Genomic DNA, 22,567 nt, shown 5'->3' on the forward strand with positions numbered 1-22,567 from the left:
TTGCGGGGAAGCTGTCACTGACTTCAAAATATAAGGAAGGGGTCAGCTATCTTTGCTGTGGCTTTACTTCGTGGCAGCTAGCTCTTCTGTGGCCTAGTTCCTGGTGTTTCCTGTTCCACAGGCATTACAGGCTCCAGCGTGTCATGAGAACTTGGTCAAAGTGGGCGGCTACATCTTGGGGGAGTTTGGAAACTTGATAGCTGGGGACCCACGATCCAGGTAAAAGATCCCAGGGAACCAGGGGTATGTACTGCACTGGACTGCCCTGTTCCCTACACTGCTTTGACATCCTGAGGGAGGAGGAAACCCTTACACTGGGAGCTGGCAGTGTGTCTTCCTTAAAGAGGCAAGGTTTAGCATAGGGTCCCCACTGCAGGTGCAGGCTGAGCACAAGGCAGCACATGGGACAGATGAGATAGTGTGACTCCACATCTGCTCTCTACCCCTCTCAAGCCCTCTGATCCAGTTCAACCTGCTCCACTCCAAGTTCCACTTGTGCAGCGTCCCCACCCGGGCGCTCCTGCTGTCCACCTACATCAAGTTCGTGAACCTCTTTCCAGAGGTAAAGGCTACAATTCAGGACGTGCTACGCAGTGACAGCCAACTGAAGAATGCAGATGTGGAGCTGCAACAGCGGGCTGTGGAGTACCTGCGGCTGAGTACTGTGGCCAGCACTGATATCCTGGTGCGGGCTTCTGGCAGGGCTGTTCGGGACTGGGGCCACTGGGCTGGTACTGGGTGCCAGGATGGCCACACCAACCTTTTGTCCTTCTATTAGGCGACTGTCCTGGAGGAAATGCCACCCTTTCCTGAGCGTGAGTCCTCCATCTTGGCCAAGCTGAAGAAGAAGAAGGGCCCGAGCACAGTGACTGACCTGGAGGAGAGCAAGCGTGAGCGAAGCATGGACGTGAATGGGGGCCCTGAACCCGTTCCAGCCAGCACTAGTGCTGCGGTGGGTCCCTGCCACTGTGTTCCTGGCGCCCATCAGGGCTTCATACCCCAGGGTTGGGAATGGCAGGGCTGGTGTCTGTGGGAAAGCTGTGGATAGGTACTAACTGTCCAGTGGAGTCCAGTGCTGGACATGTGTATTCCTGAGCCTAGGGTCTCCAGGGCAGCCTGTGAGACCAGGTTAATGGCTTCTTGGAACCAGCCAGCACCTATGGCTCTCTGTGGTGACTTAATTTTAGACCCAAGACTTAGAATGGCTTGCCTTTCCTTTCTTCTTGGAGGTTTCCTGTAGTGACTGAAGTAGAGCACACTTCCCCTTGATGTGGTACAATGAAAGTATTCCTGTGGATGTAAGAATGCAACATCTGATGCTCATTGGTGGGAAATGCCATTTGGACCACTTCATTACCGTCTTTCTTCATTCAACTAAAACAGGACTACAAGTGTGGTCTTGTGGTAGCCTTTGCTTGTGCTGCTGTAGATGTGTTTCATCAGATGCTGTGATAACCAGTTCTTTTCTAGTTCTTTTCTGGCCAGCCGCTCCCTGACCCTGTCCCCTTTGGGGCGGGGTGGGAGGGTGGGAGACCACCTGTGACAGGATATCTGTGTTGCTACTTTTGGTAGCCCTTTTGAAAGGGTTTTGTAGCCAAATGAAGGGGGCCAGGAGCTCACTCTGTCCCTAGCTTCCCTGTTTCCTTCTTTGTGCTGGCCAGCAGCAGCAATTAGGCTTATTCCTGGCCTGAGGCCTGGCAAGGCTGTCACTTATACCTGTGCCCCTTGCATGGCAAAGACTGAGTGTCTCATTTATTTGAAATAATTTTCATACACATACTCACATGCCTGCACATGAACTTATAAAAAGCACAGCATATCACACCTGTTTCAAAGGATAAATATTTTAGCTTCCCTGCTAATATATTTCTACACTCAGATTCTTTACTGGGGCACACTCGAAGGCCTGGCCCTACTTGAAGGAGTTCTTGTGGCTGGGATAGATGATGGCCACCTGTGTGCAGGGTGCATGCAGCCACCGAGCACCCACTCTGCACAAGATGTGCTATATTAGAATGGTTTCAGGATCTCGTTCCCTGATGTTTGCATTTGTAAATGACCAGTGGGATGTTCAAATGTCATTCATAGTGACTCCTGAATACAGGGTCTCATGTCTGTTGCACCCCACATGTGTAGATTGGCCTTAGGAGTTCTGTGGCCAGCCCACAGGTGTGTGAGTCAGGTGTGGTATGGCAAGGGCACCTTTGGGTAAGTCAGGTCTGGGGAATGAATGTGGGGTGACCAGCCCTTGTACTGTGTGATGTAGTAATGACTTTAAGGGCTCCTCTTCCTCCTCCTCTTTTTTTTTTTTTTTTCCCTTTTTTCCTCAAGACAGGGTTTCTCTGTGTAGCCCTGGCTGTCCTGGAACTCACTCTGTAGACCATGCTGTCCCTGAACTCAGAGATTTTCTGCCTTTGCCTCCCAAGTGCTAAGGTTAAGTGTATGTACCACCACTGCCCCAGCTTCAAGGGCTCTAATGCTTTTGCGTGAACTGAAAAGCAAGGGTTTTCTAAGAAGTTTATGTACTTATCTGCTTCCTTTCATAAAGGAACCAGATTTAATGCTGAAGGGAGAAGGCATCCTAGCAAGCTGCTTGCTTACCTTTGCATCTTTTTATTTTCTTTACGTTTTTTTTTAATCTTATAGGTTTGTTAATTAAATTTGTTCTTTGATAATTTCATACATGTGTATAATACAAATACATACTGATTACTCTCTTCCCACCCTTCTATCTCCCGTTTACCCCTTCTGTCCACTTTCCTTCCTGCATGTTCCTTTCTTTCATTCCTGTCAACAATCACTTGCAGATGAGGGACGGATGCAAAGGGCTCTGACCATTACTGATGAATTTCGGCTATTGATAGATTTCTGGGAAAGGTGGAGTCATTGTCTTCACTTTTGCATCCACTGCTGAGCCCACCAGGCTCCAATAAATAGCTCTAAAACCATGGTCATACTGATGGCCCTTGTTAAACTCAGTAGATAACACACCAAAACTTTTCTGTTGTTTGTCTGGAACCATGTCTTCATACTGTAGCCTGGAATTCACTGTGCAGCCCAAGCTGGCCTAGAACCCGCTGTGTAGCAGAGGATAACGTTGAACTCCCTATCCTGCTCCCACCATATGCAAACCTTACTCTTTTTGAACAGTTGAAAGTAACGTGCATGGACTTGTTTCTTAACCTGTACATTTCAACCTTTTTGATGGCAAAACTTTTCTTTAGAACTTTGTTGTTTTGTTCAAATAGCATTTGTGGGGGGAAATGCAGACGATTTTTCTAGTTGTGTGAAACTATGATGGTATTATGAGGTGAATTTCTTCATCTGGGCTCACGGGTAGGCTTACTTTGTAGGTGGCCAGCAGCCCTCTCTTCCTGGTCTGCAGTCTCTGGACTGCTCACTGTCCCCCCTCCTCCCACCACCCCATTACTTGACCTAGGAGTGGACACAGGGCTGTGTGGGTCTTAAGCATCCCAGTATCCATGCTGATATTCCCTTTTCTTATCTTCCAGTCTACACCTTCCCCGTCAGCAGACCTGCTGGGTCTGGGGGCTGTTCCCCCTGCTCCCACAGGGCCCCCTCCCTCCTCTGGCGGTGGGCTACTAGTGGACGTGTTCTCAGACTCAGCTTCTGCAGTTGCACCTCTTGCACCCGGCTCCGAAGACAACTTTGCCAGGTAGCCCAGTGTCTTGAGTACTGCCTGGGAGGTGTGGCGGGAGCTCTACCTACCTCATGGGTGATTTGTGCTTAGTCTCTAGCACCTAACGGGTGCTATTAGAGAGGGGCTGGCTTTCTTGCAGACAGAGAGTATGTGAATGGCTGTGCTTTACTTTGGAGTCGATGGTACCTTTACAATTTCGTTTCTTTAAGACATTTGATAAATACTCTGAGCCTTTTTCTTCTTCCCACTTATCCCCCAACTCCACCCCATGTCCCTTGTGGTTTCAGCCCGGTCAGTTTGTCTTCCTCTGGCATATACCCTTTTTAAGGAAATCCCCTTCAGCTCTGTGCATAACTAGCCACCTTTCACCACAGTCTCAAGTGCCTGCCTTACTCTTTCTCGCTGACTCCATAGGTGTCTTCCGCTTACATGCCCTTGTCTAGCTACTTTATCTGTTTTCTACTATGAAAGGTTTGGGATCACTTTCCTTCTTGTTGGCTGATTTTGCCAGCTCCCCCTGCTGTCCTTACCCCGCTTGTGTTCTGGTTCCTGGGTGATGTGAGGCTCCTCACTTGTAGCCTCCTGTGACAGTGGGTTTTATCTGGGGCAGATTAGAATGCATCATATGATATCCTTTGTTTCCTGCTTGGAGATGATACCAGGATTCTTGTGGTTTTAGAGTTTTCGTTTCCTTGTATTCATTTTGCACATGATCCTTCCTTCCTGTTAGGAAATGTGTGTTTGGAGTTCATGTTTGGTGCAGGCTCCTCTTTGGTCTGTGAACAGACCTCTGATGGCTTGAGAATTGCTGAACTTGTTGTTTGACAGCTGGGGAAAACCCAGCTCCCCAGACCCTTGTTGCAGAGGCAACATGGGGTCCAACATACACCTTAGTTTTGACAGGCTCTGTATCCAGAAGCGCCCTAGCCTTGCTTTGTTGTCATTGCTCCATGACAGGCATGGGCCCTGGGTCAACTATTCCCTGATGTCCTGAGAAAAGATGGGGGTGGGGAATGTGGGTGGTAGTTGTTTGCAGGTTTGAGTCTTTCTCTGTTGGTGTAAGCTTCTGGTATATGTTCTTCAACACCAGGAGGTCATACACCTTTATTTTTTTCTTATCCTGGCCTGCTGGCCTGATCCTTGAAGCCACCTCTTAAGGTTCTGGGACAGTTCTTCAGGACACTAGCCTTGCAGGGATTTGCCTGTCTTGGTTTTGATGTGGCCACACAGGGTAACCACATGATGTTTATTTGGTGCATCATGGAAGCCCCTGTTGCTTTGGGCAGTGCAGCGGGCTTAAGGGAGGTTACATCCCTCATAAGACTAACGTGACTGTTCACTTGCAAGGTCTCCTATGTTAAGAGCAGTTGAAGTGACCTTTTGGAAATAGCCAGCCATACATGGATAGCAAGGCTTCTTTATCATTTGGATGATAGATTGATACCCAGATCCAAGTGTGTGAGCCCAATATCATCTGCTCAGTCTCCTTGAGTAACATCCAAGTTGGGCCTGGGTAGGGTGCTGGCCAAGGGTGGTGGGCCCTATGCTAGTGTTTGGAGCCTCAAGTTAGGCTTGTGGCTCTGCTTCCCAGCTACATCCTACAAGGGAACAGTCACTCTCATATGCGTTGTTATATGTTCTCCAAAGTGTTGGGAAAATGCTTCCTTCCTTCCTTCCTTCCTTCCTTCCTTCCTTCCTTCCTTCCTTCCTTCCTTCCTTTCTTGTTTTTCAAGACAGGATTTCTCTGTGTAGCCTTGGCTGTCCTGGAACTGACTTTGTAGACCAGACTGGCCTCGAGCTCACAGAGATCCATCCACCTGCTCAGTTTCTTACACTGAATAGACAGCGAGTTATTTTGGGACATCTCCCTGTAGCCAGAGCTGGGTAGATAGTTGTTGGGTTGTGGCCTGGATGACTTGGAAGAGCTGGTAGCATTTGGGCCTTTGGTGTGTTCAGAGGGGACTCTTTCCATTGCTCGTGGGGCTAGCAGAGCCTCTCTGGCCTGAGTGTCCAGGCACAATGTGATGTCTTCACAGCAAGGAAACAGCTCTTACATATCCTAGAGTGATAACTGTGGGAAAGTTGGTGGAGTTGATTGATTATGATCTAGGGCAGAGGTTACTCACCTTGGTCCCTGAGTCTACTTAGGTGTGCTGCTACATGTCACTGTCTCAGTCACCCAAGGACCAACTGCACCCTCTGCATACCACCAATCCTACCTCCTCACCCCAGACCTACCTCCCTGGGTGACAGTCACAGGTGACACCATCTGTTTTTGAGTGGCACCTGAGGAAGCTTGCCACTAGACGCTGGCTCTGTCTGCAGTTCTATATAGATCATTAAAAGTAAGGTCCTTGAAGCTTCTCCACTTTATCTTTCCCTGTCGCCACAGACATATTTTAGCCCTTTCTAAAAAAATTCTTCTGCTCCTGTGGGTGACTCTGAGTAACCTTCACTATCCTTTCTCCTAGGTTTGTTTGCAAAAATAATGGTGTGTTGTTTGAAAACCAGCTACTTCAAATTGGACTTAAGTCTGAATTTCGGCAGAATTTAGGTATGTGTTTTACTTAATGAAAATATCTTTAGAAATTACTGGAAATAGCCATGCATGGTGACACACATCTGTAATCCCAGCATTTGGAGGCAGAGATAGAATTGTGTGTTTGAGGGCACTCTGGGCTAAATAGCATGTTTCAGGTACCCCAAGGTTACATAACAAGATCTCCTCCAACCAAACAAAAAATTTTAAAGGCTGGGGTAGTGTTTACATCTCTAGTCCTAGCACTTGGGAGACTGAGGCAGGGTGATTGTCATATGTTCCAGATCAGCGTCGACAATAGTATAAGATTTTTGTCTTTTAAAAAAAAAAATATATATATATACACACACACACACACACACACACACACACACATATACACACACATACATACAAACAAACAAAAAATCCAAAAGGAATTAGGGGAAATTATGTAATAAGAGATGTTTGTAATCTTTACCCTGAAAAGTAACATGGAGAATTGGATGGTGGAGATGGCTATGCATTACTAAGCCATGCACCTGACATGATTTAAGATATATGTACTTTACCACAATTAAAAAGAAAGGGAATTATTAGAGTGCTGAAGGGAAAACATTTTGCCCACCAAACTGTTTGGAGTTGCTACTAAGGGCTCGTGGTATATGAAAGGGAGTAGAAGTGTGGAAGTCTAAGAGCTGTGGAATGCTGGGGACCAGTAGTATTTCTCTGAGAGATGCTGGGCTGACATGAGTGCCCTCTGTGCCTGATTTGGCTAAGGTTTTGCCCCTTGTCAGGCTTATTTCACCAGGTTTGATTGAGGAGGGAAGCTACATTGCTCTTTTTTCTAGAACTTTGGGTGTTTGGTTTCCTTTTAGAACTCTAAGGTAGAGCTCTAAGGGTGTAAGTGTCAAAAGGATTTGGCCAGTTGGTATAGGGAGCATGTCCTGGTTGGTCATGTTTGAAGGACAGTCCTGGCTGTTGGTACCAGTGAGTGGGTTAGATGGTAGACACAAGTGGAAGATATGTGGGTGGGTCTCACTGTGGTCACCACAGGGCAGGCTGATCCTCAGAAGGCTCCCGGTGTTCCGTTTGTGCCACCGAACCTCCAAACCTGGTGTTGGTGGTTCTGGTTGTAGTTTGCAGAAGAGATGATAAACCCTATTCCCCCTAAAGTCTTGCCTTGCTATCTTTTTAAATTTGGCTTTAGTTTTGTGTTTGAAACAGGTTTTCATGTAGCCCAGGCTGTCCTTAAATGTACTATGTAACTGAGGCTAGCCTTGAACTCCTGATCTTTCTGCCTCTGTCTCTCAAATACTAGGATGACAGGTGAATGTTTCTGTGTCCATCTGCTGTGCTGCTTTTAAACTAGAAGTTTGGTCTGATGGCTTGTGTGTATAATTCTAGTATTGGGAGGCGAAGACTAGAGGATTCTCATGAGTTCAAGGCCAGCCAGGAATACATAGGGGGTTTTCTAGGCCAGAGTAAGTTGCATAGTGAGACCAAACAACTATTTGGTTAAACAAAAAGTTAGATAGCAACAGTTAATGAGCCAACAGCTCACAATAAATGCATTCAACTGAGAATTACAGGGGCCACTTTTTGACTGACTATTCATGATAAATGTGACAATAATGTATAAAATAAAACTATCTGTTTCTTCCTAGGCCGAATGTTCATATTTTATGGTAACAAGACCTCCACACAGTTCCTAAACTTCACTCCAACACTAATCTGTGCTGACGACCTTCAGGCTAATATCCTTGATTATCTCTAGGCTCTCGGATAGACAGACAATAATTGGGGTTAGACGAAGCTTTGGGGGGGGGGCTGCATTTTGTTCATATGGCAATGTTTTCCATGGCTCAGTAAAATCAGGGGCCTTTTCTTTGAGTTGAACCAATGGTGCATCAGATACCACCCACACAGCTAGCTCTTCCTTTCATCTGGTTATGTGAGTCACTCCTTTTGCTTGTTTTGCTCTCCTGTGGCCTTTACCCTGTGAAGTTCCCCCAAAAGGAGCTGTGGCCAAAGGAGAGTGATCCTGTGGTAACTAGCCAGTGTGGAACATCTTCTCATGCCTGCTGAGCTTATGTGTGCCTTGGCACATCCTTTGCTTAGGCAGAGGACGGCTCCATATGGCCACTGGGAATGGTCAGGAATGTTGGATGGCTTCAGTTGAGGAGCTGTGAGAGAGGGATAGCTGGGGTCTGCTAACAGTGTGCAGACCAGGGTCCACAATGGCCAGGCATTTATGCCTTGGGCTCAGCACATAGTATGTATAACAATGAGTGTCATCTTTGTAGTGTATCTGTGTTCATTTGGAGATGATATATTTAAATATAGAACCATTTGGAAACAAGTCAGAAACACTGCTGTGGTGTTTAGGGATGTGGTTCAGTGGTAGATTGTACATTTATGCAGCCTAAGCAAGAACCTGGTTCCATCTCCAGCATTCCCCTGATGTACACACAAGGACTGATGCATACAGAACTACTGTCTGTGTCTCCTTCCCCTGGGCTCCAAGGAGTCATGAGCTGTGGGCGTAGATTGCCATGCAGAATACAGAGGAAAGTGGAAGCTACCCAGTTTCTGCTATGGTTGCATGGATCCTGGATGCAAGGGTGTTACAGTGAGCCTAGAGACTCCTATTCAGATGTTTTAGTTCTCTGGCTTGCATAGGTGCAGTGCTACACTGATGTGTAAAGCTGTGCCTTTGAGTTAGCAGGCATGGCTTCTGCTGAGCACATAGTCGCAGAGCTCAGTTCTTCAGTGCCAAGGCCAGTGTGCAGCTATTGGACAACTTCCATGACTGTGGGTGGTCTGGGCCAGTGGGACATGTTGAATGGTGGAAGGGCAGATTGGCAATAGCTCTGGTTTATGATGTTGGCAGTGTGATATGTAGGGGCCTCTGCTGCATTCTGTTGTGGGCTGGTTGTGCTGGGCCCACTCTCCCTGCCTGCCTAGACTCCTTAATGCACTCACATCTGAACCTGCAGACCAAGCCCGTGGACCCAACTGTGGATGGGGGCGCACAGGTGCAACAGGTGGTCAACATTGAGTGTGTATCTGATTTCACAGAGGCACCTGTTCTCAACATCCAGTTCAGGTGAGGACTGTGTGCCTCCTGTGTCCTTTCCCAATCTGTGTGCTTCTCCTCAAGGAAGTTAATTGGTTACTGCTGTGCCACTGTGCATGCACAGTGCTGCCATAAGCTTCCAGAGTATAGGAGCAAGTGGAGAGGGAGCTGGCTTCTGTGACCATGGCATATGGTACTCATGGGGTTTGAGTTTCCTGTGTGGTCTGCAAGTTAGGCTATTTCTGACCCAGGTGATTTTGTGGTGAGAAGTGGAAGAGCCAGGCACTCTGTGCTGTCTGCTTAGGCTGGCTCAAAATGACATCTTGAAGGATAAGGATGGTAGTAGCTGGTTTGGAGCTAGACTTCTGGGTCATAGTATGTAGCCTTCTTTTTAGTCATTACAGTGGTTTCTTGTTGGGGAGCTACAGGCTAATTGATTTGATAGTCTACTTGGGCCTGTCCTGGGTCTTCATTTGCCAAAGGAGTAGAACTGAAAGGAATGGTCCTCTGACACTTGGCACAAAGCAGTGGCTTGGTCCTTTGCTCTCCAAGGGAGACATAGATTGTAACTGGAGGGTGTGGCTTAGCCCCTCCAGGAATGCAGTCTTTTGGCTATTATTGGGGTGGATGGCCACATAGCCTTTCTCTAAGCCTGAAGACTCACCAACTGGAACATTTTGGCCAGGCGTTTGTTCTCCATAACATGTTTCTATTGTTATAGGTATGGTGGTACCTTCCAGAATGTGTCTGTTAAGCTGCCCATCACGCTCAACAAATTTTTCCAGCCCACAGAAATGGCTTCTCAGGATTTCTTTCAACGTTGGAAGCAGTTGAGCAAGTGAGAGGGCTGTACTATGGGTGGAGGGGAGAATGGGGGACTGTCCCTGGACAGGATACTCTATGGGTCTCAGCATGGCTTTTAGTACTAACTTGTTGTTTTTCATAGTCCACAGCAAGAAGTGCAGAATATCTTCAAAGCAAAGCATCCAATGGATACAGAGATCACTAAAGCAAAGGTAAAGGGTTGTATGGCGATGTAGCTGAGGCAAGTGTTGTGACCAGTGTGTTCTGACCTACCTCTTCGTTCTGTGTAGATTATTGGATTTGGTTCTGCACTCCTTGAGGAAGTTGATCCAAACCCTGCAAATTTTGTGGGTGCTGGCATAATACATACCAAAACCACCCAGATTGGCTGTTTACTGCGCCTGGAACCAAATCTGCAAGCTCAGGTGAGGTCTCCATAATAGGAGAATGGATATGATCATATTGCTTTTTATTTCGGACAAGTTTCTAGAGATAATCAGATTCTAACTATTGTTGGTCATGGTAGCAGTGTAGACACTTAGATGGCTACTTGTTATCAGAGCACATAGATTTCCCTCTCCTCGCAGAAAGCCTGGCATGCCACCACATTGTCTATGTAGCAGCCTAGCCATGAGCTGTGTTTGTTTAGCTCTTCTAGTGAGGTCTTGTTCTGCCTCCCTCTGTGAATGTGGTATACATCACTGCTTGCTTTAGCAGTGTTCCTCTAGAGACTCTAGTCTGTGTATTCTATTGTGTATGGATACTTGTTTTCACAACACTTGGGCAGGTTGGGGAGTGTAGTGGTCAGCTCAAAGGGTGGTGCATAGTTAACTTGATGAGAAGCTCTCAAGCTGGTTGTGTATGGTGGTATGTGCCTGTAATCTCAGTACTCAGGAGGAAAACCAGTTCAAGACCAGCCTGGGCTACACAGTGAGACTGTGTCTCAAAATACAAAACAAAAGAGCAAAATAAAAAGTGGCTGACTTGCACCTCCCTTCCCCCCCCCCCCCCCCCGCGCTCTTCCCCTATTTGCTTTTATTAGACTTTTCTATTTTTACTAGTGAAACAGTGCTGCTTCAGGAGGGGCTGCTGTGAATGTCGGGGCCTAGGTCACAAAAGTACCTGCCTGCTAAGAACCTGGAGCTTAGTGCCAGCTCACCCTGCTGCTCTCTCTATTTCAGATGTACCGACTCACGCTACGTACCAGCAAAGACACCGTCTCTCAGAGACTATGTGAATTGCTGTCGGAACAGTTCTAATCCACGGGCCAGAAGATCAGGCTCCTTGTTTGTGCGTCTTCTTGTCTCTACCGTTTGTCTTTGTACCACACTGCAGATAAACACCCCTTGTCTGAAAACTGCCACTCAAGGCACCTTCAGTCCTACACCTACAGCCAGCCCCTTGGGTGTGGAGATAATGCAGGACACAGTTTGAGAAGGGCTGCAGCAGGCCTGCCCCATCAAAGAAGGGTGCCTGGGCCTGGAAAATCAAGGCAGCCCTGTAGTTCAACCTACAAATTAAAGGGAAATTACAAGTTTGAACGAAAGTGGAAATTTTGTTCAAATTTTATTAAAATGCCACTGACTCATTCTCAGAATCCAGACACAGCTCCATGTGCTTATAGGGTTAACACAGGTCTGTGTGGCCATGCCGGGTAGTGACACCATTGGCTTAGAGGTGTGTGACCTCATGGGCTGAACAGAGTCCATGTGGTTTTCTATAGCACTATTTGATAGTGCTGAAGTGCTTGTGTTTTATGACTGTTGGCAAACTCCATGCCTTGCTCATGGTAGGATCCTGTGCCTAGCATACCAGTGTTCTTGAAGGGACAGTTTAAAAATTTGACCACTTATATGAGACCTTAGGTTTGCAGCATGGTGGGTATAGAGGTTCCTATTGACATGGACATCACCCATCTTTTGTTTTTAATGAATGAATATACTGTCCCTGTGGGGACTTGAAGGTTAATGGGTTTGGAGGTAAAGTAATAATTCATAAGGTGTGCTTCTCTCCAGAGGGTCTTAGTTGGTACCCCAGTATTGCATTCTCACTTCTGTGAAGCCCTTGTTGGTTGGGTGGAAAAGGGAGGCCCTAAGTGTGGTAATGGAGTGAGAGGCTGGGGTGAGAATGCAGACCAGGCAGGTGCTGTGCTAAGGATGCACTGGACTTTCTAGCTTGAGCACTGGCAGCTCAATTGTTAGTTAACCTCTTGTGGACATTGGACTGTATGTGCAGCCCATCAGGGAAGTGCATAGACCATGTCAGGAGCCTTGGGACTCCAGGCTGGGACCCTGTACTCTGCCTTGAGATGATGCCCAGGATTGCTGTAGACTCAACCATACAGATTTATCTGTACTTAGACAAGCAGTGTTGATGCCCCTTGCTCACTAGAGCACTGTGTGGTCACATATGCATGAGGTTTTTTTTTTGTTGTTGTTGTTGTTTTTTGCATCAGCCTCAGGTTACCAACCTGCCATGGTGGATTTGAGGACAGTAGCAGGGTTCCTATCCCACTCAAGCTCCCCCCACTCTGTACAGCCCAGACAGTTAGTTTCCGAACCAACCAATACCGCTGTGCTGACCCTTGTGTTCCAGGAAGCCCTTGGGTGTTGTGATCCACACTTGCTATGGCACAGGCCTGTGTTGTAGGAGGATGATCTAGCTGTGGCCACAGTGAGCCTTTGGAGTTAACTTGCTCCAGTAGCTTGACAGTGTGCCTCTCCATTATGTACAATCCATGCACTACTGCAAGGACCATGTGGATAGCTCAACCTGTGTGGCTGTGGCTTATGTACCATGTGCTACCCAGTGATGGTGTCTAGATCAGTAGTGCCCCAGCACGTGGAAGCTGTTGGGGCACAAGCCCGCCCTTTGTGACTCCTGGGCCTCCATCAGTACAGTGTGCTTGTTCTCAGAGGAAAAAAATAAATTCTAGGACAGGAAACTGGAACAAGTGTGTGATCTTTGTGGGGAGTGTTCTGTACTGCCCTCAGTCCGTGCTCTTTGGAATTGAGTACAACTCAAGAATGAAGGACCCTGGAGTGCTAGCTACCTCTCAATTCAGGGTTACCTCAGAAAGTGATTGTCTTGGCTCTGTCTGTGTGGTGCTGGGTGTGTTGAGCCTAGCCTGGGTCCACACACTGCCAGAAATCTGGTGGCTACAGTTCCACTGAAGTCTGTACCTGGAAGATTCACTCTAACACACAGGACCCATGGGCTCAAGACTCCTCTCTTCTGCTCCAGTGTGGAGCTGCACATGAGAGATGGTCCTTGCTTGGGGAGCCTGGAAGGTAGTGGGCTTCACCACAAACATGTCAAAAATCCTGGGTGTGGGTGGCTCAAGACCATGGCTGTTGGTCATTCTGTCTGAGTCCCACCTGGTACATGGGCCTGGCAGTCCCAGGTCCTGGTAGCCTATCCTGTGCAAGTGTTTGTAATATCATGTCCAGGATTCTGGAAGACAGCAGCAACATGTACACACCAAGTTCTGCCTTGAAAAGAACCAGTTTATTTGAAATCTGCTTATTGTTGAGCAGGATGACCTCCTGCCCAGTGGGTGCCAATGCTTGTGCTCTGCCCTGCCTTTGGGGAGACCTCCTTTCCTTGTGGCTCTTTGATGCTTATCTTGCTGCCTGCCCCAATCCAGGGCTCATACCCCTACATCTTCCTCCTATGTCTCTCCAGGTACCTTGCCCAGTCTTCCCAGCACTCTCTGATCTCGTGGGTATTATAGTGGGAGGCTGGGAGGTGCTATACAGGTGGACAGGAAATTCCCAGGGCATCAAGGTTGAAGGGATGTCAGTAGTTCATTTCCACTGAAGGCATGTTTTGCTTGGTTAAGGTCTGCAGGAGGTAGGTGGTAGGAAACTTTGCATTATAGGTGTTGCTGTTTCTCTGTTGCCTCAGGATGAGCCATGTCCAAGGTCTCTTTGAGGCCGTGCCCATGGCCAGTAAGGGGATTGCTTGTTACAGTGTGGAGAAATGTCAGGAATGGCTTGTGGTGTGGTGTGGTATGGTATGGGTGTGTGGGTGTGTCTGTGTCTATAACCTCTTGTGCCTACGAAACCAGTTGCTGTTGTTTAGTTCTTGCATTGCAGGGAGCTACATGTACAGCTGCTGAACACTTGGAGGGTAAGTGTGAGCTGCTGGCCTGGTATATTGGGATCTGGGCAGGGCAGGGGGAATTGCTTCTCATAGGTGCTAAGGGGCTGGCAGCAACCACAGTGTGTCTCCAACTGCAAGGTGTCCGGATTGAACCTGCCAAGAAGCAGAGACCAGCAGGGTCAGGATTGGCCCCTCCCTCCAGGCCAGTCCCAGAGTACAGTGAACACTGTAGCTGATTTGTAGGCCAGGCCCTCTGGAGCAAGCACCTGCTCATGGGCAAGGAAAGTGTAGCCAGAGTGAACTGCTCTCAATGTTCTTAATACTGTGATCCTTTAACACAGTTGTAGCAACGCTCAACCATAAAATTATTTTCGATGTTACTTTATAATTAATTTTGCTACTGTTATTAATCATAGGTAAATAATTGAGTTTTCCAATGGTTTAAGGTGATTCTGTGAAAGGGTCCCAAGGGTTGTGACCCACAGGTTGTGAACCACTGGCATAGACCTCTATTGGTCAGAGTAGATACGGGAAACATTGAAAATCCATCTCCTGGGAGGGTTCTGATCCTGGCAGAGGGGAAGATATTTGCCAACAACTCACCTGACAGAGGAGGCACAGAAACCCTGGCAATGAGTTAGAGTCACATTTGCCACGCAGCCCTGGTAGGTAATCTGTCGCTCCTCTTCCTGCAAGCTGCAGGCTCCTGGAAATGGAGGCCCAAAAACAGGTGTCAGTCATTTTAGTCCCCACCTGGCTCTCTTTTGTGTACCTCCTTATCCATCCAGTATTCAAGGCTTTCTTAAAGAATCTGGCATTGAGCCAGCCAGGTCCAGGTAGATCTGAGGCAGTCACCTATAGTCCCCAGTAAAGGTGTCATAGGTCTGTTGGATATAGGACATGCTAAGGGCCAAAGGAGGGTGTTGAAGGAGAATGTCCATGTCCCTCACAAAAGAACATGCGGTAACTGAGAATAAGCAATGTGCCACCTGGGTTAAGGGTCACAGCAGAGAAAGCCTTTTGGTCTGGGCCTCTGGAAAGGTTTCAGAGGCTATGACATTCAGTGACAAATGGTGGTAGTGATGCCTCAGGAGGCAGGTAGCGCTGTTGATCATAGGAACTGCCAGTGTGGGCAGTGTAGTGGTGGACACCTGTAAAATCAGCACATAGGAGCATATGTAGGAAGTCCATGAGTTCAAGAAGAGCCCAGGTCAGATACTGCCCGTGTGGTACCTGGGTTAAAAAGTTAAAATTAGACTCCAGTGGTGGTGGCACATTCCTTTAATCCTAGCCCTTGGAAGTTAGAGACTGGTGAGTTCAAGGCCAGCCTGGTCTACAGAAGAATTCTAGAACAGCCAGAGAAACCCTATCTTTAAAAACAAAAACAAAAAAGCAGGTAAGATGGTTCAACAGGTAAAGGATCTTGCTGCCAGATCTAATGACCTTTTGGTCCCTAGTACTCACATGATGAGAGAACTGGCTCCTTCAAGTCTCCATACAACACACACACACACACACACACACACACACACACACACACAAAGAAAAAAGTTAAAAGTGATTTGTGGGTGGCAGATATGCTCCATGTAACTTCTCTTTCCTGTGCTCATTTATTTTTGCCCTGATTCTCCAAGAGGTTTGGGGAGGGTCGGGTGGCCTTCTGTTCCTCTCTACAACACTGTTTGCTCTCCTCACTTCCTAGGGCCATTTTCTCTGGAAACAGCCTGAACTTAGTGACAATCTGTACCCATAAGACAGGGACCAGTTGCTGACTCTCTGAGGACTTCCTGCATGAGGGATGCTTAGAAGATGTGTGGGGAGCCTGGCCCCAAGTTGGATGCCTTGAGAGGAACACTCAAATACAGTGTCCTTAGAGTGTAGGTTGAATTCATGTTCCTGTGAAGGCTGACACTGTTTAGGAATAATTGCCCTATTGGGAACCGTGGTCACAGTAGTGTAGGAGAGCCAGTAGAAACCCTGGACAGCAAGAAGTGTACATACTGGTTTCCAGGCCTTGCCTGGACTACGCACTGAGGTAGGTTGCATTCCTAAACCCAAGGGCCCAGTCAGGTCTCACTTGCTAGCATCCCAAGGGGCAGGTGTGTAGAACTGCTTAGAGGTGTTAGGACCTAGGGAGGCACATGGGCCACAAGTGAGTGAACCCTTGCAGGAAACAGGCCCAAAGAAGTCAAATGGTCCTGAAATGTATGGGGATCAAGTCCCTTATTCAGCCAGACTGGGTAAACCCAGAATAGTGTTCCTGAGAAGTGAAGAGAAAGAAACTTGTAGTTAGGTCAGGAAACACCCAAAACCAGCTCTAGGACCAAGCTTTCATGGAGGCACCAAGGGATAATTGGAGGAAAATACTGTATAGCAGAACCACACTCTGAAGAACTCTGGAGTAAACAGTTAAAAAGAAGCAGGCTAGGGGCCAAAGACCCAGCCAATGGCTTCACTTACCAGGATGGGTGGGTGGAGAGGAGATCAAGGAGTCTGGATTGGAGGGCGACACTGGGGTAGAAGGTGAGGAACTTCCAGTAGGAGTAGCAGGATGGCTCAGGAACACAGATGTAGGCAGTGGGCTGGTACCAGGAGGCTTAGTGGTGTGGTTGGTGTTTGGGGAACTTGGGAAGACTGTCATGCCCATGGTAGAAGACAGTATCCCTGATGTAGAGGCTTGGGTAGTAAGGGAGGTAGAAAGGGAAGTGGTGGACTTCGAGGATGATGAAGAAAAGGTAGGCACATGAGATGTAGTCTTGGAAGTGGATATAAGGCTGACACTGGAAGTTGGCATATTAGATGGAGTGGGAGTCATGTGGATGGTGGGTAGAGCAGAGGACAGAATGGATGAGGTAACAGATGGGAAAACAGATGAATTAATAAGAGTAGAGGCCGCAGTTCCAGACACGAAGGCTGCAACAGATGAAGGATGAGAGGATGATGTAGGTTTAGTAAAAAGTGGGGTATGGGATACTGAAGTGGGGGTAGGTATAAATTGCAGAGTAGAACCTAAAGAACTTGGTGCAGATGTGAGAGGCAATGTCATGGAGGAAGATGAAAGAGATGTTGAGGTATGAGGAACAGATGAAGTGATACCAGCGTTAGGTGGGAAGGCAGTAGGAGATGTTACAAAGGGGACATTAGTGACAGGAAGCAAAGTGGATGGGAAGCTTGGTGGGTGAGAAGAGACAGTTGGTACAGACGACAAGGAATGGGAAACAGTAGAGCTGTGGGACACTAAGGGTGGACTCCACAACAAGGGAGAAGTTCTTGATGTTGTGAACGGTGAAGAAACTGGGGTAAAGGCAGTCGTAGAAGTGATAGGTAGCGCTGTTTGGGAAGAAATAATAGGCTTCATAGGGGGAGACAAAAGAATGGTGGTCTGTGGCCTGGGCGTGGCAGCTGCTGATGCTGTGTGTTGGCTTGTGGGGCTGCCAAGTATCTCAGATGTTGCCACAGGGGAGGATGATAATGTTGGCAGTGGTGTGGTCAAAGAGGTCTGAGGGGCTGATGGTGTTGGGAAGGTGGCCGTGGTCTGCTGGGAGATTCCTGAAGGAATTGTGGTGTGTGGTAGGCTAGAGACAGCAGCCGTGGGTGCAGAGTGTGTAGTGTGTGGTGTAGTGGCGGGGCTAGGTGTGCCTGAGGTACTGTGCAGCACCGGGGTCCCAGTTACACCCAGAGTTGTCGTAGTGAAGAGAGCAGTGACCGGAACCGATGTTGATTGGTGTGGAGTCAACAGGGAAGTTTGTGAATTGTGGGAGGTAGAGGTCCTGCCCGTGGAGGATGAGCTGTGTGTTTGGGTGATGGCACTGGTTGTGTACATGACGGGTGTCGATGTTTGTGGAGGCCTTGTGGCTTCCAGTGTGGTTGGGAGAATGGTGCGTGGTGTGGTGGAGGTGGACGCTGCTGATGTCGTGTGTGGGCTGGTTTGGGTGCTAGGTGTCACTGAGCTTGGTGTCATAGAGGAGGTTGACGATAGTGGCATCTGTGTGGAGAGAGAGGTCTGTGGCCCTGATGGGGTAGGGAAGTTGGAGGTGGTCTGCATGGATGTTTCTGAAGGTAGACCTGGGGTGTGTGTTGTGCTAGAGACGGCAAGAGTGGTTGAAAGTTGGGTGGTGTGCGGAGTGTGTGGACTGCTAGGTGTGCCTGAGGTGGTGTGGACCACAGGGGTCCCGGTTACAGCCAGGGTGGACCGTGTTGCTAGGGTTGTTACCGGAAGTGATGCGGATGCATGGGAAGTCATGGAGGAAAATTCTGGAGGGTGGGACGTAGAAGTTCTGCCTGTGGAGAATGAGTGTTGAGGTTGTGTGGTGGCACTGGTTGTGTGAATGACGGCTGTTGGTGTGTGAGGCTTCCCTGTGGCCTCGCTTGTGGGTTGCAGAATGGTGGTCTGTGGCCTGGACGTGGCAGCTGCTGATGCTGTGTGTTGGCTTGTGGGGCTGCCAAGTATCTCAGATGTTGCCACAGGGGAGGATGATAATGTTGGCAGTGGTGTGGTCAAAGAGGTCTGAGGGGCTGATGGTGTTGGGAAGGTGGCCGTGGTCTGCTGGGAGATTCCTGAAGGAATTGTGGTGTGTGGTAGGCTAGAGACAGCAGCCGTGGGTGCAGAGTGTGTAGTGTGTGGTGTAGTGGCGGGGCTAGGTGTGCCTGAGGTACTGTGCAGCACCGGGGTCCCAGTTACACCCAGAGTTGTCGTAGTGAAGAGAGCAGTGACCGGAACCGATGTTGATTGGTGTGGAGTCAACAGGGAAGTTTGTGAATTGTGGGAGGTAGAGGTCCTGCCCGTGGAGGATGAGCTGTGTGTTTGGGTGATGGCACTGGTTGTGTACATGACGGGTGTCGATGTTTGTGGAGGCCTTGTGGCTTCCAGTGTGGTTGGGAGAATGGTGCGTGGTGTGGTGGAGGTGGACGCTGCTGATGTCGTGTGTGGGCTGGTTTGGGTGCTAGGTGTCACTGAGCTTGGTGTCACAGAGGAGGTTGATGATAGTGGCATCTGTGTGGAGAGAGAGGTCTGTGGCCCTGATGGGGTAGGGAAGTTGGAGGTGGTCTGCATGGATGTTTCTGAAGGTAGACCTGGGGTGTGTGTTGTGCTAGAGACGGCAAGAGTGGTTGAAAGTTGGGTGGTGTGCGGAGTGTGTGGACTGCTAGGTGTGCCTGAGGTGGTGTGGACCACAGGGGTCCCGGTTACAGCCAGGGTGGACCGTGTTGCTAGGGTTGTTACCGGAAGTGATGCGGATGCATGGGAAGTCATGGAGGAAAATTCTGGAGGGTGGGACGTAGAAGTTCTGCCTGTGGAGAATGAGTGTTGAGGTTGTGTGGTGGCACTGGTTGTGTGAATGACGGCTGTTGGTGTGTGAGGCTTCCCTGTGGCCTCGCTTGTGGGTTGCAGAATGGTGGTCTGTGGCCTGGACGTGGCAGCTGCTGATGCTGTGTGTTGGCTTGTGGGGCTGCCAAGTATCTCAGATGTTGCCACAGGGGAGGATGATAATGTTGGCAGTGGTGTGGTCAAAGAGGTCTGAGGGGCTGATGGTGTTGGGAAGGTGGCCGTGGTCTGCTGGGAGATTCCTGAAGGAATTGTGGTGTGTGGTAGGCTAGAGACAGCAGCCGTGGGTGCAGAGTGTGTAGTGTGTGGCGTAGTGGCGGGGCTAGGTGTGCCTGAGGTACTGTGCAGCACCGGGGTCCCAGTTACACCCAGAGTTGTCGTAGTGAAGAGAGCAGTGACCGGAACCGATGTTGATTGGTGTGGAGTCAACAGGGAAGTTTGTGAATTGTGGGAGGTAGAGGTCCTGCCCGTGGAGGATGAGCTGTGTGTTTGGGTGATGGCACTGGTTGTGTACATGACGGGTGTCGATGTTTGTGGAGGCCTTGTGGCTTCCAGTGTGGTTGGGAGAATGGTGCGTGGTGTGGTGGAGGTGGACGCTGCTGATGTCGTGTGTGGGCTGGTTTGGGTGCTAGGTGTCACTGAGCTTGGTGTCACAGAGGAGGTTGACGATAGTGGCATCTGTGTGGAGAGAGAGGTCTGTGGCCCTGATGGGGTAGGGAAGTTGGAGGTGGTCTGCATGGATGTTTCTGAAGGTAGACCTGGGGTGTGTGTTGTGCTAGAGACGGCAAGAGTGGTTGAAAGTTGGGTGGTGTGCGGAGTGTGTGGACTGCTAGGTGTGCCTGAGGTGGTGTGGACCACAGGGGTCCCGGTTACAGCCAGGGTGGACCCTGTTGCTAGGGTTGTTACCGGAAGTGATGCGGATGCATGGGAAGTCATGGAGGAAATTTCTGGAGGGTGGGACGTAGAAGTTCTGCCTGTGGAGAATGAGTGTTGAGGTTGTGTGGTGGCACTGGTTGTGTGAATGACGGCTGTTGGTGTGTGAGGCTTCCCTGTGGCCTCGCTTGTGGGTTGCAGAATGGTGGTCTGTGGCCTGGACGTGGCAGCTGCTGATGCTGTGTGTTGGCTTGTGGGGCTGCCAAGTATCTCAGATGTTGCCACAGGGGAGGATGATAATGTTGGCAGTGGTGTGGTCAAAGAGGTCTGAGGGGCTGATGGTGTTGGGAAGGTGGCCGTGGTCTGCTGGGAGATTCCTGAAGGAATTGTGGTGTGTGGTAGGCTAGAGACAGCAGCCGTGGGTGCAGAGTGTGTAGTGTGTGGTGTAGTGGCGGGGCTAGGTGTGCCTGAGGTACTGTGCAGCACCGGGGTCCCAGTTACACCCAGAGTTGTCGTAGTGAAGAGAGCAGTGACCGGAACCGATGTTGATTGGTGTGGAGTCAACAGGGAAGTTTGTGAATTGTGGGAGGTAGAGGTCCTGCCCGTGGAGGATGAGCTGTGTGTTTGGGTGATGGCACTGGTTGTGTACATGACGGGTGTCGATGTTTGTGGAGGCCTTGTGGCTTCCAGTGTGGTTGGGAGAATGGTGCGTGGTGTGGTGGAGGTGGACGCTGCTGATGTCGTGTGTGGGCTGGTTTGGGTGCTAGGTGTCACTGAGCTTGGTGTCACAGAGGAGGTTGACGATAGTGGCATCTGTGTGGAGAGAGAGGTCTGTGGCCCTGATGGGGTAGGGAAGTTGGAGGTGGTCTGCATGGATGTTTCTGAAGGTAGACCTGGGGTGTGTGTTGTGCTAGAGACGGCAAGAGTGGTTGAAAGTTGGGTGGTGTGCGGAGTGTGTGGACTGCTAGGTGTGCCTGAGGTGGTGTGGACCACAGGGGTCCCGGTTACAGCCAGGGTGGACCGTGTTGCTAGGGTTGTTACCGGAACTGATGCGGATGCATGGGAAGTCATGGAGGAAATTTCTGGAGGGTGGGACGTAGAAGTTCTGCCTGTGGAGAATGAGTGTTGAGGTTGTGTGGTGGCACTGGTTGTGTGAATGACGGCTGTTGGTGTGTGAGGCTTCCCTGTGGCCTCGCTTGTGGGTTGCAGAATGGTGGTCTGTGGCCTGGACGTGGCAGCTGCTGATGCTGTGTGTTGGCTTGTGGGGCTGCCAAGTATCTCAGATGTTGCCACAGGGGAGGATGATAATGTTGGCAGTGGTGTGGTCAAAGAGGTCTGAGGGGCTGATGGTGTTGGGAAGGTGGCCGTGGTCTGCTGGGAGATTCCTGAAGGAATTGTGGTGTGTGGTAGGCTAGAGACAGCAGCCGTGGGTGCAGAGTGTGTAGTGTGTGGTGTAGTGGCGGGGCTAGGTGTGCCTGAGGTACTGTGCAGCACCGGGGTCCCAGTTACACCCAGAGTTGTCGTAGTGAAGAGAGCAGTGACCGGAACCGATGTTGATTGGTGTGGAGTCAACAGGGAAGTTTGTGAATTGTGGGAGGTAGAGGTCCTGCCCGTGGAGGATGAGCTGTGTGTTTGGGTGATGGCACTGGTTGTGTACATGACGGGTGTCGATGTTTGTGGAGGCCTTGTGGCTTCCAGTGTGGTTGGGAGAATGGTGCGTGGTGTGGTGGAGGTGGACGCTGCTGATGTCGTGTGTGGGCTGGTTTGGGTGCTAGGTGTCACTGAGCTTGGTGTCACAGAGGAGGTTGACGATAGTGGCATCTGTGTGGAGAGAGAGGTCTGTGGCCCTGATGGGGTAGGGAAGTTGGAGGTGGTCTGCATGGATGTTTCTGAAGGTAGACCTGGGGTGTGTGTTGTGCTAGAGACGGCAAGAGTGGTTGAAAGTTGGGTGGTGTGCGGAGTGTGTGGACTGCTAGGTGTGCCTGAGGTGGTGTGGACCACAGGGGTCCCGGTTACAGCCAGGGTGGACCGTGTTGCTAGGGTTGTTACCGGAACTGATGCGGATGCATGGGAAGTCATGGAGGATATTTCTGGAGGGTGGGACGTAGAAGTTCTGCCTGTGGAGAATGAGTGTTGAGGTTGTGTGGTGGCACTGGTTGTGTGAATGACGGCTGTTGGTGTGTGAGGCTTCCCTGTGGCCTCGCT

At 49.5% G+C, this 22,567-nt stretch overlaps 2 protein-coding genes across 3 annotated transcripts in view; one reads left to right on the forward strand and one right to left on the reverse strand.

The window, feature by feature from the left end:
* Ap2a2 (adaptor related protein complex 2 subunit alpha 2) overlaps positions 1 to 11,659 on the forward strand; it is a 64,914-nt gene extending 53,255 nt beyond the window's left edge. For both annotated transcript variants that reach the window (XM_051193395.1, XM_051193396.1), the window contains exons 12-22: positions 122 to 219; positions 454 to 685; positions 779 to 952; positions 3,513 to 3,676; positions 6,133 to 6,215; positions 7,847 to 7,936; positions 9,165 to 9,288; positions 9,980 to 10,096; positions 10,205 to 10,274; positions 10,353 to 10,487; positions 11,244 to 11,659. In XM_051193395.1, the coding sequence (XP_051049352.1) occupies positions 122 to 219; positions 454 to 685; positions 779 to 952; positions 3,513 to 3,676; positions 6,133 to 6,215; positions 7,847 to 7,936; positions 9,165 to 9,288; positions 9,980 to 10,096; positions 10,205 to 10,274; positions 10,353 to 10,487; positions 11,244 to 11,321 (1,365 nt within the window). In that variant the 3' untranslated portion in view covers positions 11,322 to 11,659. The remainder of the gene's footprint in view (positions 1 to 121; positions 220 to 453; positions 686 to 778; positions 953 to 3,512; positions 3,677 to 6,132; positions 6,216 to 7,846; positions 7,937 to 9,164; positions 9,289 to 9,979; positions 10,097 to 10,204; positions 10,275 to 10,352; positions 10,488 to 11,243) is intronic.
* Positions 11,660 to 14,141: 2,482 nt separating this feature from the next.
* Positions 14,142 to 22,567, reverse strand: part of Muc6 (mucin 6, oligomeric mucus/gel-forming) — a 32,456-nt gene continuing 24,030 nt past the window's right edge. Inside the window, exons 40-48 of the mRNA XM_051192134.1 lie at positions 22,345 to 22,479; positions 21,337 to 21,471; positions 20,329 to 20,463; positions 19,321 to 19,455; positions 18,313 to 18,447; positions 17,370 to 17,496; positions 16,627 to 16,748; positions 14,770 to 14,872; positions 14,142 to 14,319 (exon numbers count right to left, since the gene is read on the reverse strand). Of these exons, the coding sequence (XP_051048091.1) occupies positions 14,263 to 14,319; positions 14,770 to 14,872; positions 16,627 to 16,748; positions 17,370 to 17,496; positions 18,313 to 18,447; positions 19,321 to 19,455; positions 20,329 to 20,463; positions 21,337 to 21,471; positions 22,345 to 22,479 (1,084 nt within the window). The 3' untranslated portion in view covers positions 14,142 to 14,262. The remainder of the gene's footprint in view (positions 14,320 to 14,769; positions 14,873 to 16,626; positions 16,749 to 17,369; positions 17,497 to 18,312; positions 18,448 to 19,320; positions 19,456 to 20,328; positions 20,464 to 21,336; positions 21,472 to 22,344; positions 22,480 to 22,567) is intronic.

This window comes from Phodopus roborovskii, unplaced genomic scaffold (assembly GCF_943737965.1).
Source record: "Phodopus roborovskii unplaced genomic scaffold, PHOROB, whole genome shotgun sequence".
Lineage (NCBI taxonomy): Eukaryota > Metazoa > Chordata > Mammalia > Rodentia > Cricetidae > Phodopus > Phodopus roborovskii.